This window comes from Haliotis cracherodii, unplaced genomic scaffold (genome assembly GCF_022045235.1).
Source record: "Haliotis cracherodii isolate W230 unplaced genomic scaffold, xgHalCrac1.p SCAF_5, whole genome shotgun sequence".
NCBI classification, from domain to species: domain Eukaryota; kingdom Metazoa; phylum Mollusca; class Gastropoda; order Lepetellida; family Haliotidae; genus Haliotis; species Haliotis cracherodii.
Window position 1 is genome coordinate 53,614,176 of NW_027266308.1, and position 19,616 is coordinate 53,633,791.

At 46.0% G+C, this 19,616-nt stretch overlaps 1 protein-coding gene across 1 annotated transcript in view; it reads right to left on the bottom strand.

The window, feature by feature from the left end:
- Positions 1 to 2,130: 2,130 nt before the first annotated feature.
- LOC139441971 (TATA-box-binding protein-like) overlaps positions 2,131 to 19,616 on the bottom strand; it is a 45,656-nt gene continuing 28,170 nt past the window's right edge. The window contains exons 11-15 of the mRNA XM_071222716.1: positions 19,042 to 19,102; positions 14,943 to 15,070; positions 14,328 to 14,400; positions 13,061 to 13,118; positions 2,131 to 5,699 (exon numbers count right to left, since the gene is read on the bottom strand). Of these exons, the coding sequence (XP_071078817.1) occupies positions 5,626 to 5,699; positions 13,061 to 13,118; positions 14,328 to 14,400; positions 14,943 to 15,070; positions 19,042 to 19,102 (394 nt within the window). The 3' untranslated portion in view covers positions 2,131 to 5,625. The remainder of the gene's footprint in view (positions 5,700 to 13,060; positions 13,119 to 14,327; positions 14,401 to 14,942; positions 15,071 to 19,041; positions 19,103 to 19,616) is intronic.

The following is a 19,616-nucleotide window of genomic DNA, read 5'->3' on the forward strand; positions in this document are numbered from 1 at the left end:
GGTTCCGGCGTGGAATAATACAAGTAACCCACACTTGGCAGATGGGGCCACAGTATTTATCAAAACAAAATTGATATATACTGACACACTTTGTAAATGCATATTCATGTAATATTTGGCAAAATGGCAGCTACAATGCATTTAAGTTGATCTGGGTATTTACGGAGTGAGTGAGGCTGGTTTTATGCCGCTTTTAGCAATATTCCAGCAACATCACGGGAGACACCAGAAATAGGCTTCACACATTGTACCCATGTGGGGAATCTAACCTGGGTCTTCGGCTTGACGAGCAAACGCTTTAACCACTAGACTACCCCACCACCCTGGGTATTTTGGCATGTCTTCATAAGGTTTGACTCTCATTTGATGTGTCGAGATGTACTGCCAAAATCGTTTTGTCATTCATTTTGACTTGAAGTTGATTATGTGTTTCCAATGTGTTTCAGTATACATGCACTTCAATGGATAATTGAGGATGCAATACGGCTTTACAAAATAATTGTCAACAAACTTGAAACAAGACAAATTCTTAAAAGGTATCACAAAATAATTTATTATGTTTGTGGGTGAAGATGTATTCCTGGTCCTCACAACTCTCCACCCTCGGAACCATCGCTATGGCGATACAAGAGACAACAACAATGCCAGGCTACATGAAACCAGAAAAGCTGGAACCTCAACGGAAGCTGTTCATGCCATTGTGGTTGTGTAGAGTACAGCTACGTAGACGACAGATCTTCTACCTCTTTTGGTGAAGAGTGCTTTATTCTATTTTGTTGTGCTTATTCCAAGTATTGATAGTCACATTGTTTTGTACAACTGATTGATATCTTTTTCATCAGTCACATTATTTAGCGTCAGAATACTAACCAAATAGCCACTTGAATCAGGTTTTGTTATTCCTTGTCAGTTTTCATCAATGTTGATTTCTCTTGATAATATTGAAGTTCAATTTATTTGACTTTATGGCACAATAAGTTGTCTGATAAACACACATTTTGAACTCTAACAAAAAGACGGAAGAAATACTTCTCAAAAGAAGTTAAAGAACATCTGATTCCTTCAAAATAATGTATATAGAATAATATAGATCTTGATATTTCCCTTCTGAGTTAATTTTGATAAAATTAATTGCAAGAGCGTCAATAATTAAGAAACAAATTTGCGTCAGTAAGTAGCCCAGTGGACGATTCTCTAGAGCACAAGTTTACATGTTAACTTGCCCACCATGTTGCCACTGTAAGAAACAGCTAGGCAGGAGGTAGTACACATCTAGCTATCATTATTCTCCTTTTGCATGGACTTCAGTCCGTGGCAGACGTGTGTACAGAAATGTTCGGAGCTGTATTTGTGGTCATGGGCACTGCTGAAAGGATATGCTGATCCAGACATTTCCACTTGTAGAACTCCTGTGCAGGTGTGTACTGGTACACCTCTCTCTGGTCACCACTGTCGATACCATACTGTGCCTTGTCACTCACTGTACACAACCAGTTGTCCTGGTTTTATAATAAAGTTCACATTCAGATGTGCATGTTGTCTGTCTGCTATACATGGCCCAACAAGGAGGGTTCCGGCATGGAATAATACAAGTAACCCACACTTGGCCTATGATCGCAGATGGGGCCACAGTATTTATCAAAACAAAATTGATATATACTGACACACTTTGAAAACGCATATTCATGTAATATTTGGCAAAATGGCAGCTAAAACGCAATTAAGTTGTTCTGGGTATTTACGGAGTAAGTGAGTATGGTTTTACGCTGCTTTTAGCAATATTCCAGCAACATCACGGGGGACACCAGAAATAGGCTTCACACATTGTACCCATGTGGGGAATCAAACCTGGGTCTTCGGCTTGACGAGCGAACGCTTTAACCACTAGACTACCCCACCACCCTGGGTATTTTGGCATGTCTTCATACAGGTTTGACTCTCATTTGATGTGTCGAGATGTACTGCCCAAATCGTTTTGTCATTCATTTTGACTTGAAGTTGATTATGTGTTTCCAATGTGTTTCAGTATACATGCACTGCAATGGATAATTGAGGATGCAATACGGCTTTACTAAATAATTGTCAACAAATTTGAAACAAGACAAATTCTTAAAAGGTATCACAAAATAATTTATTATGTTTGTGGGTGAAGATGTATTCCTGGTCCTCCAGACTCTCCACCCTCGGAACCATCGCTATGGCGATACAAGAGACAACAACAATGCCAGGCTACATGAAACCAGAAAAGCTGGAACCTCAACGGAAGCTGTTCATGATCATTGAAGGGAAGGTCTAACAGCAGACATGTTGTGAATGAAGCCTTTACTATGGCAGGACATGACAAAAGTACATACTTTGCTGAGGGCACAGCGCTGGAGTGTTAGGATTCCACAAACCTACAGTATATGATCGTAGATAAGCCGATCTCATAGATAAGCCAAGGTATTAACATGGTCCTTGAAATCTGTATCAAAATGTTATGTGCGGTAGATAAGCCGGACCCCCAACCTAAAACTATGCCTCGTCATGATCAGTCATCAGAAAAAGAACTTTAACAAGTCTGTTTTGAATAACGCAAGTAAATCCTGTTGTTACACCATCAATATTGTATATCTGGACTCGTGTATGCAATCTATTTGATTAATTTGATAGAACATAGGTGATGGGGGTTTAGTCCAGATTTGTGGTGATAATGTTTGTCATGGCTATACCTATGCTTGTGGGTTTCACCAAAGTTGTAAACATCTGAGACCTGCATCACTTCAGGCTTTCCTCCAACATGAAGCTGACACGCCGTTATATGACTGGAATTCTTTTGAAAGGGGAGTAACAAAAGACTTATCCACCCCACATCCTCTGCTCCCTTCAGGGTCCATGTGATCACTTTGGTGAAACCCACGAGCATGTGGATGGTGCTGACAAACCTTGCAATGTCAGGTGTTTTACTTTTTATCAGTTGGTTTACAATATTTTTGGCCTTAAATTCAAAGTTTAAAAAATGTATCTTCCACATTTGTACTGCTACTAATTAATGAAAAACACACAAGGTTTAACATGACAAGACCCCAAAAGATAATTGATTGTTGTTGCTGTTTTGTTAGAATAAAGCTTTTAAACATTTTATTTACCATTTCTTATGATGATAAAATCTCTGGAGGTTTTCATGTCATCTAACTGTAATTGAGTCCACCACCCGTAAAAAAAATACATAACGGTCCAAAGTCCTAATTTCAGTATTTTGGGGTTGGTCAGTCTAGTAAACCAACTAAAAGCCAATAAGGCTCAACCAGGGCAAATCTGGGATTTCGATTCTACATATAAAAATCATATGCAAACATTAGCATTATCTCAGGCAATGTACATGACACATATTGGCAAGGTTATCTTTATCAAAATAAAATGATACTGATAACAATGAGTTGGTAACTCGTACGCCGCAGTCAGCAACGTTGCAGCCACATCATCGCAAACTGTAAATAATATTACTCGGATCTAGCCAGGCTATTGGCCACACTGACAGGCAGCTGGCTCAACACGATTGACTAACTGGCACAAATAGTTCACTGAAAATATGTCTTTATTACTTATGAACTTGTGTCAATAGCAAGCTGTATGGGAATTTACAATTTGAACATTTGTGTAAGTCATTTGGCTCATAAAAACCTATGTCCACGTCTACTTACACATGGAACTCACAGACTTGGGGCGGAGAAGCCAAGGGTGAACAGCATGGGCAATGATCAATGTCATTGGGTACAATGACTTACAATCAGCCACGTCCCATAACGTTACCACGCAATCCTAATTAGTCAGAGTCCAAGATGATAATTACAGACATGCTCTCAGGGTTTCATGACCTCACTCACTCCATATCCTCGTAAGGCTACCAAACACCCTCCTGATCATTCAAACTGACAACATACTTGTGTACCCATTGACTTCCAATGATGTATATTGATGTACTGACATACTGAAACACACGGCATATGAACCTTCCTCCCCACTACTGATAACTACAATGAATCCCACCAGTATTCGTGAAAGCTGTGGGGAATTCAACCATACATGTAGTAACAGACATGCGTTGCAAGGATCCATCCCAAATAACATACATTATGCTGTAGTCAGCATCAAAAACATATTTTCCAGAAGTAACAGTAGATGTACATCTGTGTAACAACCGTGTTCAACTTCATCACTAAGTCATTAATTCATTGCATGTCCTCAAACGCAGGACTAAAATAAATCATCAATACATTCTCAGAAACATTTCATTGGCTTAAAGCTGGTAAAATAATTGAAATAACCAGCAGCAGCAAGTTCCATAAACAGAACCAACAAGGAAATACTGACGGTCAACTGCAAAACCAGATTACACTGAAAACCTTTCACCTCCAACAGGAGGCCGGGAGGTGCAATCTCTTCTGGATGAGAATTACAATAATGGCTTCTGTACTCAAGGGGACTCTGACTGCCTCAGTGATCACCCCAATGATCCAGACCCCCGACCGCTGCACTTGTTGTTGACAGTCAGGTCTTTGCTATTATGGTCACATTGTTGCCACTAGGTGACCTCTTACAGCCGTAACTCCGTCCCAGGTTGGCTGACACTGATTCTACAGCACAAACACTGAAACTCTGGTGTGGTGGCTCTAAAAGTTGGATTACCGAGAGGAAGAATTCTAAATGTTGGTAAAGAAAAGAGCAGAAACAAAATGTGCTACTCTACTTTTGATAGAGGATTTTTGTATCTTTCAATGCTACACCAAACTGGGCCGCGTTCCACTAAACAATCGTAGGGCTACGACTGTCGTAAGTCTGTGTTAAAGTATACGATCACCTTAGTGTTATGATCGTTTTGTGGAACGGACCCCTGATCCTCATGTCAAGTGTATATTTAAATAGAATGACATATCTCGTTGTTCCCATCACAAGTTGAGTAGTATATTTTGTTTCTGTATATGGCACTGCATCTGTTGCACATGTCAGAAATGAACTGTTTTTTGTTAGCCTAACATATACAGGGTCTCCACAGTTTTTTGACCAAATCATCCCAATAATTCCATCAGCAACTTCGCTATGTGGTTGAAACAGCTGATGTGAAGAAAATTGAACTCACTCCCTTACCTACCATCAGTGACCACATTGTCCCTGCAAAGGGGAACTAATAATGTCCAAGGCATGTAAGCCAACAGCTCTGTCACTACATAAAACCACTCCAATCTAAACAGAAGCTGTTAAACAGATCCGATACAAAAACACTAATGAGTACAACCAGGTAAGCAGTAAAATATGAGATCAGCTTACCATATCATACCAAACTTCCCTCACTGCTAATTCAATATCTTTCCTTCCTTAGAAATTCCCGAACAAGTGTCACGACTTATGCCTTATAATTCCCTGAATGAGTCTGTGGGAACCCTGCACATGGTTGTTGCTAAGTAAACAGTTGGCACATTCAGTGTTATACGTGGAAACGGTCCATCCATAGAAGTCACTCATCAGCTCACGCCAAGCACATTTTCCAACACGTCTGCCCATGTGATGCGGCCATGCTGTCCCATGGAGACCGTGATCCTCATGTGGCGACGCCTCACTGTTGGTGACCCGAGGAAAACATAGTCCTCACGTCATGCAGGGACGGCTGTGAATCACATCCTCCTCGTCTTCATCATGTCTGGTTTTCCGTTTCAATAAACCTGAAAGATCCCACAACAATGGTTAACAGCCTACAGAAAAACCCTCACACTAACTGATATTGCAAAGCTGTGTTTGGAGCACGCATTTAGTAAACATCAACACAACTTCATTATAGTGAGTATACACCGCTTTGAACAGTATTCCACTTCTATCATGACGTGTTAGCTCAATGTTGGTGAAAAGTCCGAAGTGATGCAGGTCTCAGACGTTTACCGCCTTGGTGAAACCAAAAAGCATGGGTATGGTGCTGACAAACCTAGAAAAATAATAAGGGGGAATCGGGATTCCAACCCACAATCACAGGTTTCTGGTATGCCCGGGTGTGCTCACTGTGCAGAGTTGCGTCCCTTGGGCTTGCCAGAAACCTATGATTTAGATGCATGTGTTGTTGTAGTTGACAAGGGTGGTTGCAGTAGCGTGTTTATCTAACAGAACAGACTGGCTGGCGTATGTCTGGATTTCTCCTCAGTGTCATGGAAGCAATTTGACGAGATGTGGCATGTTAGTGAACTTTCATGATTTGACGACTGACACTGAAAAACAATGTATAATTCAAGAAACACCGGATGTGAGGGGTTATGTATTTAATCAAGCACTGGCTGGTCTGACAATGTCTGGAAGTGAATAATAGTAAAATTAGTAAAATCTAAATATTTTTTACATTTGTATACTTATCCTGCATTACTCCGTATTGCATTTACTGCTGTCTTTGACAGAGTGACGAACTGTGTGAGATCCAGCTGCTGAAGAAAGTTGTCCCAACCAGCTCAGGAGGCAGCGCCCTCTCACAGTCGGCACGTGACCCGGAAGTCATGACGTCACACAAAAACACATAACTGCTTTAAACATAACATCTGAAACTTCGTGGGGAGGTAGCGTAGCGAAAGGGAGGGCACTTAGACTTCGTAATGCAGGATAAGTATACAAATGTAAAAAATATTTAGATTTTACTAAATTTTTTAACTTATCCTGCATTACTCCGTATTGCATCTTTATCAGACGGCATGGCCGGTGGGCATACCTGCAGATGTGAACCATATTAAACCCTCGTCTAGGTCCGATGAATCCGCACCGCATACAAGTGATGACCGGAACATCTACGACCATTCCTGTCTTCAGGAAACAAGAGTCGATGCAAAAACGAAACGCCCGAATAGGTAACCGAAATACAATGAGGCGTGTTGCCAAAATATATAACTTACCGAAGAGCGAAAGCGAAACGCAGTAGAGCCCTCTAATCTGAGGCGATAAACACCAGAGAGTTCGACGGGCCCCGCTCGGGGAATCGAAGAATCAGCGGCGTCGGCGGCAAAATCTACGACCAATCCCAAGAGCGAATGCGAAACGCAGGATAGCCCTCTAGGCTGGAGGCAAGGAACACCGGTGAGGTCGACGGGCACCGCTCAGGTATCAGAGAAGCAGCGGCGTTGGCGTCGGCGCCGGTGTCCACATCTACTACCATTCCTGTCGTCAGGAAACGAGAGTTGATGCAAAAAGTAAAACCCGGATAGGTGACAGCAATAGAATGAGTCGGGTAACCCAAAACTAAAACTGACCTAAGAGCGAATGCGGAACGCAAGAGATCCGTCTCGTCTGGGGTGATAAACACCAGAGAGGTCGACGGGCCCCGCTCAGGGTATCGGAGAATCAGTGGCGTCGGAGATAGATGACCTGTTGGGCTACAACCAGGGACCAAAACTGTGAACGCCGGCGACAACTTTCAAGGCTACATCACGGAAGTAGTGGTTGGTGAAGGCGGTGTCCGATCGCCACGAACAGGCTTCCCCGAACGACTGGATGGAACAGTATACCGTGAAGAACCAGTGTAAATACGATCGCCCTGATCTCATTTTATTTCAGGTGATAGCCTTTGGGGGGAGGGTCCAATCCGGCGGCTCATAAGCTTTAAGGATGACCGTCCGGAGCCACAGGGAAAAGTATTCCGGCTGACCAACGACTGCGACGAAGGGGAGACCGGCAGAAAAAGGTGTTTCCTAGACTTGCGGCAGTCTTTAGATCGTAGAATAACCTTCAGTGCCCTTACTGGGCATAATGACGTTCATCCTCATCCTCGGCACCCACACTGGACGAGGGGGGAGGGGACAAGGAATGATCTATCAGGCTGTCCTGGGAGTTGAGTCTTTACGCTGACGTCCCAGTACGGTCCATGATGAACGGCGCCCTGGGTACCGCATTCGAACCGGGCACGGGAGACGTCGAGGGCGTGCTGTACATGGACTCGAGCGGCAGTAGTCAAAACCAGTAGAGATACCCGTCTTCTACTTAAGGTCGTAGAAGGAAGACGAGGGGAGTGGTTCGAAGGGCGTTGAAGACCACATTCAGATCCAACGCAGGCGGTCCGCACTTGGCCTTCAGGTCTTCAAGACTGAACGAGCGCAGCCAGGCCCGTAGGTCGGGAATTTTCGTCTTTCTCCGATCGTCCGAGATGGCCAGAACGGAGTAGATGGCGACCAGGTGTGTGGGGGTGGTAAGCCCTTCAACCGACGGGTGCTACGCAAGTACAGAAGGAACTGATCCAGGATCTGCGGTGACGCTGTCATCGGATCCTGGTGTTTGTCAGAACAAAATGCCTGGAACAAGCATCATTTATCAGCATACAGTCCCCCTGTAGATGGACGGTGGGCTGAAGCAATAGCCTTGGTCGCTATAGCCGAATAGCCCTTGGCTTTCTGCAGGTGTGTCAGGCGTGCAGACGATAACATGCGGGTATGAGGGTGTGGCAACAGACCGTGTGGATGGAGCAGAAGGTTGGACCACCCCGGAAGTTCCAGGGGTTGTCTCTGGGTATGTTTCGGAGGTCGATAACCCAACTTCTGGCTGACCAATAAGGCGAGACCAAAGTCAATGGCAGGGGTCGAGTGGCCTGGATCTCTGAAGAACCATGGGAGGGAGAACCGGAGTCGGAAAAGCGTACACGCGTAATCCTTCTCAGGAACGATGGAAGGCTTCGACTGCCACAGCGGTCGTATCCGGCACAGGTGGAATGGAAGACGACAGCTGGCCACATTCAGATATGAGGCAAACAGATCTAGGGTTGGGGTGTCGACCGTTTGACATATTCTGGCCCGAGGCGCCGGAGAGCGTGAGGCGTCGGAGAGCTTGAGGCGCCTGGAACGCCGAAGATGGTGATTCTCGGGGGCGCCGGTCGAGTTTGTAGCGCCGGGAGAGGGGCGAGTACTCTGGGTCCGCAAACACCACACTACGGTGACGTCGTCAGTGGACACGATCAACAGGGCGTGACCGAGAAAGCACTGTCAGCAAGCGACGTCCTGGATAAGCCTTTATCTCGAGGCTGTTGCTGTGCCAATGGTGTTGATCTCTGGATCACAGGTGGTCACAATGTGGGCTGGTGTGGGCCACTAGCCACTGACAAGGTGGCAGGGGAGGTAGTCAGCAACAGGGGTCTGCGATTGCGTACCGTCGGTACGATTCGGAAAAAGGTGTGATAGCCTGCGAGCCAACCTCAAGTAGACGAAGTAAACCAGCTTCACAATCGACCGCCGGGGCATCGACGTAACCGGGTAGTAGGAAGTCGAGGCAATATGGCCATTGCACGAAGTAATGAGATCGTTTTCATCCCTGAAGCGGCGTATAAGTACTCCTGTTCTTATATCGAGGTGACGATGGAGGACGACAACACGATACGAGGCAGGTATGCAACAGGGGTCAGTGGGACGGCCGAGGGACTTTAAGTATCAAATCGACACTGTGTCCGGTAGTCAAGGCGGAAGATAGGAAGGTGTCGTAGTCGAAAAGATCAAACCGGACGAAGGAAGGCGATCTTTTCCATCCCTTGAACGCCTATAGGCGCTATCGTTCTTACAGCGAAGGGTTGATGAAACAAGGTTCCTCGTGACAGCCGTGTTGGTAGAGGAGGTCTATTGTTTCCAACATCCGTACATGGATGGACTGCGACAGGCGCCTGGTCGAGTGGTAGCACCAAGCGTACAGTTAGACATGGAAACCAATCTGTAGAAATACATGGCACCCCTTGCCATGGTAAGTTGACCTAATTCCGGTCGGAGTTGTTGACAGTCCGAGTACTTGACACGTGACATGTAAATCACACTGCGCAGTAGCCGAGAAAACCGCCTTGGAGTCGGAACTGAGGTGCAAACTCCACACACAGACAATCCTCAATGAACTGCGTGAGAGGCGATCAAGTGGTGTACCCGAGTTTTGCGATAAAACACGGAACCCCATGGGCGTCGTGGAAAACCCGGTGAGCACCGAGGAAGAGTCTCTTTCAGGAGCGCTGGCGCTAGGGTAGGGTAGAACAGCGTTGGTGTCGGCGATGTCGACGAAGTAAACTCTTTGTAAGTGGATGTCGTCGTCGAATCTGATACAGACGCTGTTCACATGACGCTCTGTTTCGATGGAAACCCGCAGGTCATCTCTCCGGAATCATAGCGCTTTAAACGACGGGATTATGGATAACGTCTCAGTGGGCAAGTTGAATCAGACCAACTGTCTATTGGTTGAAAAGATTCCACCCAGGAAGTAGAACGATAGTCACGATCCCGAAGACCGACGGGAGAGTAGCGACAGGAGCGGCGACAGTTGTTTCACCATGCTTCTCCGTGTGACGAGTTATGAGACGGCAGCAAGAGAAGAGGGCAGCAAGAGAAGAGGGCAGTGGCGCCGGGGAGGCGATTGCCGATGGTGCCCCTTAAGCCGCAGTAGAAGATCGGATAGTCGGCTCGTTGATCTGAGCTTGATAAAGCTTGTTGATCTGGGCGCCGGAGGTCATCTTAGGCGCCGGATATATCATAGGCGCTTCTTCCGTAACTCTTGAGGCGCCGGAGTAGTCAGAGGCGCCAGAGACATTAGAGGCGTCGAAGATCATGAGATCAAAGACCTTAGAGGCGCCGGGAGCGCCGAAGACATCAGAGGATGCGGAGGCGCCGGAGCGCGGAGACATCAGAGGCGCCGGGAATTCACGAGGCGCCGAGACATCAGAGGCGCCGGGAGCGCACGAGGCGCCGAGACATCTGAGGCGCCGGAGGCGCCGGGAGCGCCGGGACATCAGAGGCGCCGGAGGCGCCGAGACATCGGAGGCGCCGGAGGCGCCGGGAGCGCACGAGGCGCCGAGACATCAGAGGCGCCGGGAGCGCCGGGAGCGCACGAGGCGCCGAGACATCTGAGGCGCCGGAGGCGCCGGGAGCGCCGGGACATCAGAGGCGCCGGAGGCGCCGGGAGCGCCGAGACAGCGGAGGCGCCGGGAGCGCCGGAGGCGCCGGGAGCGCACGAGGCGCCGAGACATCAGAGGCGCCGGGAGCGCCGAGACATCGGAGGCGCCGGGAGCGCACGAGGCGCCGAGACATCAGAGGCGCCGGAGGCGCCGGGAGCGCCGGGAGCGCCGGAGGCGCCGGGAGCGCACGAGGCGCCGAGACATCGGGAGCGCCGGGAGCGCCGGGACATCAGAGGCGCCGGGAGCGCCGGGACATCAGAGGCGCCGGGAGCGCCGGAGACATCAGCGTTGATGTGGTGGTGTTGGAGACCGTGAACGGTCGTATGTCGTGCCAGGGGAGGCAGACTCTACGTTGGGAGCGCTGGAGCCGCCGGTGGAGTAGGAGACCGTGAACGGTCGTATGTCGTGCCATGGGAGGCAGACTCTACGTTGGGAGCCGCCGTTGGTGCTGGGAGCACTGCGAAGCTCCGCTGAGCGCTGCTGCCGTCAACGTAGGTGGGGGTCGACGAGCACGTTGAGCGAGGTGTGTCCTGGATACTCGCATGAGCTGAAGGATCACAGCGACGAATGACTGCAACATCGGCACTGCCTTGTGAAAGTACAGGGCGTCGTACAATCACGGCAGAAAGGGGCGGCCCCGACCAGATTTGTTCCCGCGGCAACAAGTGCAGCGAGGCAGAAAATCTGGAATTTAAGCAAAACATAACTATGTGGCAAAGCCACAAAGTGCGGGAAGCATAATGTGATTCAGAAACTTTGTATTTCAATGAAGTTTATGAGATCAAACAATGACGCTAAAAGGTAGCGAAAAAGCATAGCTTTAAGCAAACACATAACCATGTGGCCAATCACAAAGTATGGGAAGCATAATGTGATTCAGAAACTTTGTATTTCAATGAAGTTTATGAGATCAAACAATGACGCTAAAAGGTAGCGAAAAAGCATAGCTTTAAGCAAACACATAACCATGTGCAAACACGTAACCATGTGGCAAAACCACAGAGTACGGGAGACATAATGTAACTCAAAAACTTCGTATTATATTGAAGTTTATGAGAAGAAACAATTACGCTGAGAGGTAGCGAAAAGGCAAGGCTTTAAGCACACCAAAACAACATACATAAATGTAATGTATTACCCAAGCCAAAGAGAGAATTCAAAACGCAGAACACGACATTACGTGGCCACGTGGTGAATGGCCAAAATGGCGGGAAAGAAAACAAAATGGCGGGAACAACATTGCGCCCGTAAATTACTGTGACGTGAGCCACAGACGAGCGATAAACGTTACAATTTACGAATGGGAAGACCCTAAGGTCACGGCCCATAACAGGTAACAATGTAGCAGCATATAATGAATGTAGAAACACGCAAAATATAAAAAAACAAATAATAAGCTTTAATTTCCACAAGGGATACACAGTACGTCCGTCCGTGGAGGTGACAAAGCAGTTATGTGTTTTTGTGTGACGTCATGACTTCCGGGTCACGTGCCGACTGTGAGAGGGCGCTGCCTCCTGAGCTGGTTGGGACAACTTTCTTCAGCAGCTGGATCTCACACAGTTCGTCACTCTGTCAAAGACAGCAGTAAATGCAATACGGAGTAATGCAGGATAAGTTAAAAAATTGCTGCCTTACATTTACTGTTTGTTGTTGTTAAGAAACTATTACTGTACTTTTTGCAGTCCTTTCCCATTCGCAAAACTTTCCAGATTTACAGTATTCGCCAGGTGAAGTAGCAGTTCAGTATCTAACAACCTATGCCATCAAAGCTGAAGACACACTGACATCTTTATTTTAGACACCTAATTAAGACATGTTGTGCTACAGCCAGAGACAAAACTGCCTTAGAATTACCATGGAAGTAGTATTGAGACAATTACATTCAAATATTTTAAGATCAGAAGTGCAATGCACACATCAGTCATGTGAGTATGATGACCTATCAATGCAAGGTTTAAATTTTAAATTTCATAAGTGGGTTTACATATATTTTCGTTAATATTCATAGTCAATGGGTGGAAAAAAGAAAAGAAAAAGAAGACAACAATCTAGAGTTAATTTTTTTCTTCAACAATGATATCCCGGTAAAATATATTGTCAATTTTTTAATGTCCAGCCGAAGGATGATACACCTCCATGACCCACCTGTGTCTGTAGAGCTGCTGCTAGCACTGAGGCGGGCGCGGTAGATGGGCTCATACTCCTGCAACACCACAAACAGTTGTACAGAAAATATTACATGCTATTGCCGTGTTAGAAGCCTCATACTCCTTGCAACACCACAAACAGTTGTACAGATAATACTTAATGCTAGTGCCGTGTTAGATGTGTTATACTCCTGCAACACCACAAACAGTTGTACAGATAATACTACAAGCTAGTGCAGTGTTAGGAGGATCATACTCCGGCAACACCACAAACAGTTGGACAGATAATACTACATGTTAGTGCCGTGTCAGGAGGCTCATACTCCGGCAACACCACAAACAGTTGTACAGATAATACCACATGCTAGTGCTGTGTTAGATGTGTTATACTCCGGCAACACCACAAACAGTTGTACAGATAATACTACACGCTAGTGTTGGTTGGTTTGTTTGTTGTTTAACGCCGCACTCAGCAATATTCCAGCTATATGACGGCGGTCTGTAAATAATCGAGTCTGGACCAGACAATCCAGTGATTAATATCATAAGCATCGATCAACGCAATTGTGTCAGATGTGTTATACTCCGGCAACACAACAAACAGTTGTACAGATAATACTACATGCTAGTGCCGTGTTAGGAGGATCATACTCCGGCAACACCACAAACAGTTGGACAGATAATACTACATGCTAGTGCCGTGTTAGGAGGATCATACTCCGGCAACACCACAAACAGTTGGACAGATAATACTACATGCTAGTGCCGTGTTAGGAGGATCATACTCCGGCAACACCACAAACAGTTGGACAGATAATACTACATGCTAGTGCCGTGTTAGAAGGATCATACTCCGGCAACACCACAAACAGTTGTACAGATAATACCACATGCTAGTGCTGTGTTAGATGTGTTATACTCCGGCAACACCACAAACAGTTGTACAGATAATACTACACGCTAGTGTTGGTTGGTTTGTTTGTTGTTTAACGCCGCACTCAGCAATATTCCAGCTATATGACGGCGGTCTGTAAATAATCGAGTCTGGACCAGACAATCCAGTGATTAATATCATAAGCATCGATCAACGCAATTGTGTCAGATGTGTTATACTCCGGCAACACCACAAACAGTTGTACAGATAATACTACATGCTAGTGCAGTGTTAGGAGGATCATACTCCGGCAACACCACAAACAGTTGTACAGATAATACTACAAGCTAGTGCCGTGTTGGGGCACAAGTACACAGATCAACAGACTTACCATGAGCTGTTGAGCAAAACCTTCATTTGGGTTGATACAAAATCTGCGTTGTTGGACATAGACAAAGGCATCTCTGAAACAATGTAGGAAGATGCTTATCACTAAGAAGGTTCTACAATAAAACTAATATTGGAAAAGAAAGAAAATTCCAAATCCTAGCCAATCAAGACTCAGCTTTTAAAACGATTCTACAAATGAAAACAGAACACAATTAACTCCCTGATGGAACTCCATTTTAGGGGTCGATGTCACGGCACACAGAAAACGATAGGATGTATAAAATATCCACAAGAATATAATGGTGCAGCTGTACTTTCAGAACTTGACATTTTAGTTCCTTTTTGAGATACAGAGATCAGATATGGTGGTTTGAATTCTTCCCTCACTCATACCGAGAATTTGAAAGCCTTCATGCTGATTGACTAATCGTGTGAGTTAACCTCACACAACCTCCTATGGAGGTGTCTTCAGCTCTTGACACAGACAGGTATCACATGTTTCAAGTAAAAGATCTGATGTTAATTAAACTGAAATTTTCCCTTAATTCTGTAAAGTACCCACCTTGTCTAAATACAAGCATGGGAAAACCTGATTAGAGTGGTTGCTGGTGCTCACCGGTACGTCAGCCCGTACTTCTCCATGACGAAGGCGATGACCAAGGCCCCACTCCGAGATATGCCTGCATTGCCATGAACCAACGCCTTGCCGCCGTATGAGAAACATTCGTCCAGAAAACACTTCACCTGCAACATGCAAACACTACCAGTGACCCTGCTGCCCTCTCGATGTGTAGGACTTGTACCGAGTCACCCTGTACTTGGTTGTAAAAGAGTCACCCTGTACAGGGTTGTTTAAGGGTCACCCTGTACCAGGTTGCCCTCTCGCTGTGTAGGACTTGTACCGAGTCACCCTGTACCGGGTTGTAAAAGGGTCACCCTGTACTGGGTTGTATAAGGGTCACCCTGTACTGGGTTGTATAAGGGTCACCCTGTACTGGGTTGTATAAGGGTCACCCTGTACTGGGTTGTATAAGGGTCACCCTGTACCGGGTTGTATAAGGGTCACCCTGTACTGGGTTGTATAAGGGTCACCCTGTACCGGGTTGTAAAAGGGTCACCCGGTACCGGGTTGTATAAGGGTCACCCTGTACCGGGTTGGAAAAGGGTCACCCTGTACCGGGTTGTGAAAGGGTCACCCTGTACTGGGTTGTATAAGGGTCACCCTGTACCGGGTTGTATAAGGGTCACCCTGTACCGGGTTGTAAAAGGGTCACCCTGTACTGGGTTGTATAAGGGTCACCCTGTACCGGGTTGTATAAGGGTCACCCTGTACCGGGTTGTATAAGGGTCACCCTGTACCGGGTTGTATAAGGGTCACCCTGTACCGGGTTGTAAAAGGGTCACCCTGTACCGGGTTGTATAAGGGTCACCCTGTACCGGGTTGTAAAAGGGTCACCCTGTACCGGGTTGTGAAAGGGTCACCCTGTACCGTGTTGTATAAGGGTCACCCTGTACCGGGTTGTACAAAGGTCACTCTGTACTGCGTTGTTTAAGGGTCACCCTGTACCGGGTTGTAAAAGGGTCACCCTGTACTGGGTTGTATAAGGGTCACCCTGTACTGGGTTGTATAAGGGTCACCCTGTACTGGGTTGTATAAAGGTCACCCTGTACCGGGTTGTATAAGGGTCACCCTGTACCGGGTTGTACAAAGGTCACCCTGTACTGGGTTGTAGAAGGGTCACCCTGTACCGGGTTGTATAAGGGTCACCCTGTACCGGGTTGTATAAGGGTCACCCTGTACTGGGTTGTATAAGGGTCACCCTGTACTGGGTTGTATAAGGGTTACCCTGTACTGGGTTTATAAAGGTCACCCTGTACTGGGTTGTATAAGGGTCACCCTGTACTGGGTTGTATAAGGGTCACCCTGTACCGGGTTGTATAAGGGTCACCCTGTACCGGGTTGTACAAAGGTCACCCTGTACTGGGTTGTATAAGGGTCACACTGTACTGGGTTGTATAAGGGTCACCCTGTACTGGGTTGTATAAGGGTCACCCTGTAACGGGTCGGATAAGGGTCACCCTGTACTGGGTTGTATAAGGGTCACCCTGTACCGGGTTGTATAAAGGTCACCCTGTACCGGGTTGTATAAGGGTCACCCTGTACCGGGTTGTTTAAGGGTCACCCTGTACCGGGTTGTATAAAGGTCACCCTGTACTGCGTTGTTTAAGGGTCATGCTATACTAGTTTATCAATGGATGGTTGGATTCAACACTTGACATCAGAGTATTGAGGACCATGTTCCACAAAGCGATCTCAGTGCTACGTTGATTGTAAGCCTATGATAAAGTATGGGAGTTACGAACAATTTAGCACTAAGATCACTTTGTGGAACAGGTTCCAGGGATGGGTGTTGGATGTTAAAAGTGTATCCCAATCTCATCAAAATCAGATCTTAGTTCTCGCTATCGCTAAACAAAGATCTAAGGACATCCCATTACAGGTCACGTCAGAACGACCTTTCACCTGAACAATCAAAGCGTCGCTTACTAGATCACGAAAGTGACAGTTGGAATGTGTTGGCCAATCATGCAACCTCGAAAACGTTAACACGGTGTATTCCGAACGACAATTACGGCCCGTACGACTGATTCCGACAAAATTATCATCTATCTCTTGCTTCCGTGGGATAAACATTTGAATGGAGGAGGCGTTACACAGTTTGTGGGAAAGACTGCCATACAATCTCAGCCATATATTAGACATTCCGGAATGTTCGTTTGTTCAGTTTTCAAAATTTTAATTGAGAACTGTGTCAACATATTTTTCAAGCGTAGTTTGAGGTGAAAGTCGCCAGGTTGAAACGAGTGCCGTAAAGCTCTAGAAAGCTGCTTTCTAACTGATGTCCACTTCTTGTTAGTCATTTCAGTAGTCGGTCAAAGTTCATGAAAGGCCGTTCTGAATGGACCGTTAATGGGATGTCCTCAGATCTTTGTTTAGCGGCACCGAGAACTTAGATCTGATTTTAATGAGATTGAAGTGTATCCCCATATTTTCTGATGTTACACCACTGCCAAAATGTGAACTTGCATTTTGGAATTATGGAAACATTTTGAGGGTACCTGTATTTGGCAAGTGTATAACATTAAACACATGATAATAATCGCAATTTGAAATAACCTGATATACCGGGCATTGAAACATGATACTGTGATCCGCATCATGGAAAGAATGAACCTCAGTTTACTGATATACCAGTAATACCGCTCACCCTCACTGAGGACATGTAGAATGCAGTGATTGGCATAGTACAGTGAGTCAGTTGAACGGTACTTCTGTTGCATTATACCAGGGCATGTCAGCTTCATGTGGAGAAAACTGCATATACCGGTAATACCGCTCACGCTTACTGAGGACATGTAGCATGAAGTCATTGGCCTACTACAGTGAGTCAGTTGAACAGTACTTCTGTTGTATTATACCAGGGCATGTCAGCTTCATGTGGAGAAAACTGCATATACCGGTAATACCGCTCACCCTTACTGAGGACATGTAGCATGCAGTCATTGGCCTACTACAGTGAGTCAGTTGAACAGTACTTCTGTTGCATCATACCAGGGCATGTCAGCTTCATGTGGAGAAAACTGCATATACCAGTAACACCGCTCACCCTTACTGAGGACATGTAGCATGCAGTCATTGGCCTACTACAGTGAGTCAGTTGAACGGTACTTCTGTTACATTATACCAGGGCATGTCATCTTCATGTGGAGAAAACTGCATATACCGGTAACACCGCTCACCCTTACTGAGGACATGTAGCATGCAGTCATTGGCCTACTACAGTGAGTCAGTTGAACAGTACTTCTGTTGTATCAGTATCATACCAGGGCATGTTAGCTTCATGTGGAAAAAACTGCATATACCAGTAACACCGCTCACCCTCACTGAGGACACATAGCATGCAGTCATTGGTCTACTACAGTGAGTCAGTTGAACAGTACTTCTGTTGTATCAGTATTATACCAGGGCATTTCAGCTTCATGTGGAAAAAACTGCATATACCAGTAACACCGCTCACCCTTACTGAGGACATGTAGCATGCAGTCATTGGTCTACTACAGTGAGTCAGTTGAACAGTACTTCTGTTGTATTATACCAGGGCATTTCAGCTTCATGTGGAAAAAACTGCATATACCAGTAACACCGCTCACCCTTACTGAGGACATGTAGCATGCAGTCATTGGCCTACTACAGTGAGTCAGTTGAACAGTACTTCTGTTGTATCAGTATCATACCAGGGCATGTCAGCTTCATGTGGAGAAAACTGCATATACCAGTAACACCGCTCACCCTCACTGAGGACACATAGCATGCAGTCATTGGTCTACTACAGTGAGTGAGTTGAACGGTACTTCAGTTGTATTATACCAGGGCATGTCAGCTTCATGTGGAGGAAACTGCAAGTCATGCAGGTCATAGATGGTTACCAGTTAGGAGAAACCTACAGGTATGGTGCTGACAAAGCACAGGCCATACAAGGAATCAGTCTGAGATATGAACCCATGATCAGCAGATCCTTGTATTACTCAGGGACACAACTCTGCACAGCTAAACGTGGCACTCTAGATCACTGGACTGCTCACACCCAGCAAACACACATTTGGGAACCATGACTAAGACTTGTCTGTTACCATGGTTAAAGTAACATGCATACCTTTCCAAAATGGCAGATGATGTTCTCTGTCACTGTGTCTGCTATGTCTAACACCAGATACCTGTAACAGAGAGGGCCCATGAACACCTGTGACAACCAAACATACAATCACAGACATGATAAGCACCATGTTCTTGTGTACCAATAGACTTTCGTTTTCTATTTCATGTTAAATACAAAAAGCTCAATTACATTAAAAGTCCATTCTTTCCACATCTTACTATGTGGGGAATCAGAACATAAAGCTTGTGAAAAGTGACAATAATGGGGTGAAGGTGAGGTGAAATGGGGTTTAATGTCGCATCCAAGATTACTACACTTATATAACCACCTGCATGCACCTGTGTGAGTGTGGCTGCTTGTACTAGTCTGGACTGATGCCGAATTATAGCGCTAGCTCACTGAGATACCATGCCGCAGTTTAACATGAATACCCCACTCAGACACAGTATACTGACTCCGAGCCTACCAGGACTTCTTTTGGCCCCTTAAAGCCAAGTGCCAAACAGGGTAACAACAAGTACCATCTTTTAACATCTTTTGGTATGACGCAGCTGGCGATCAAACCCAGGACA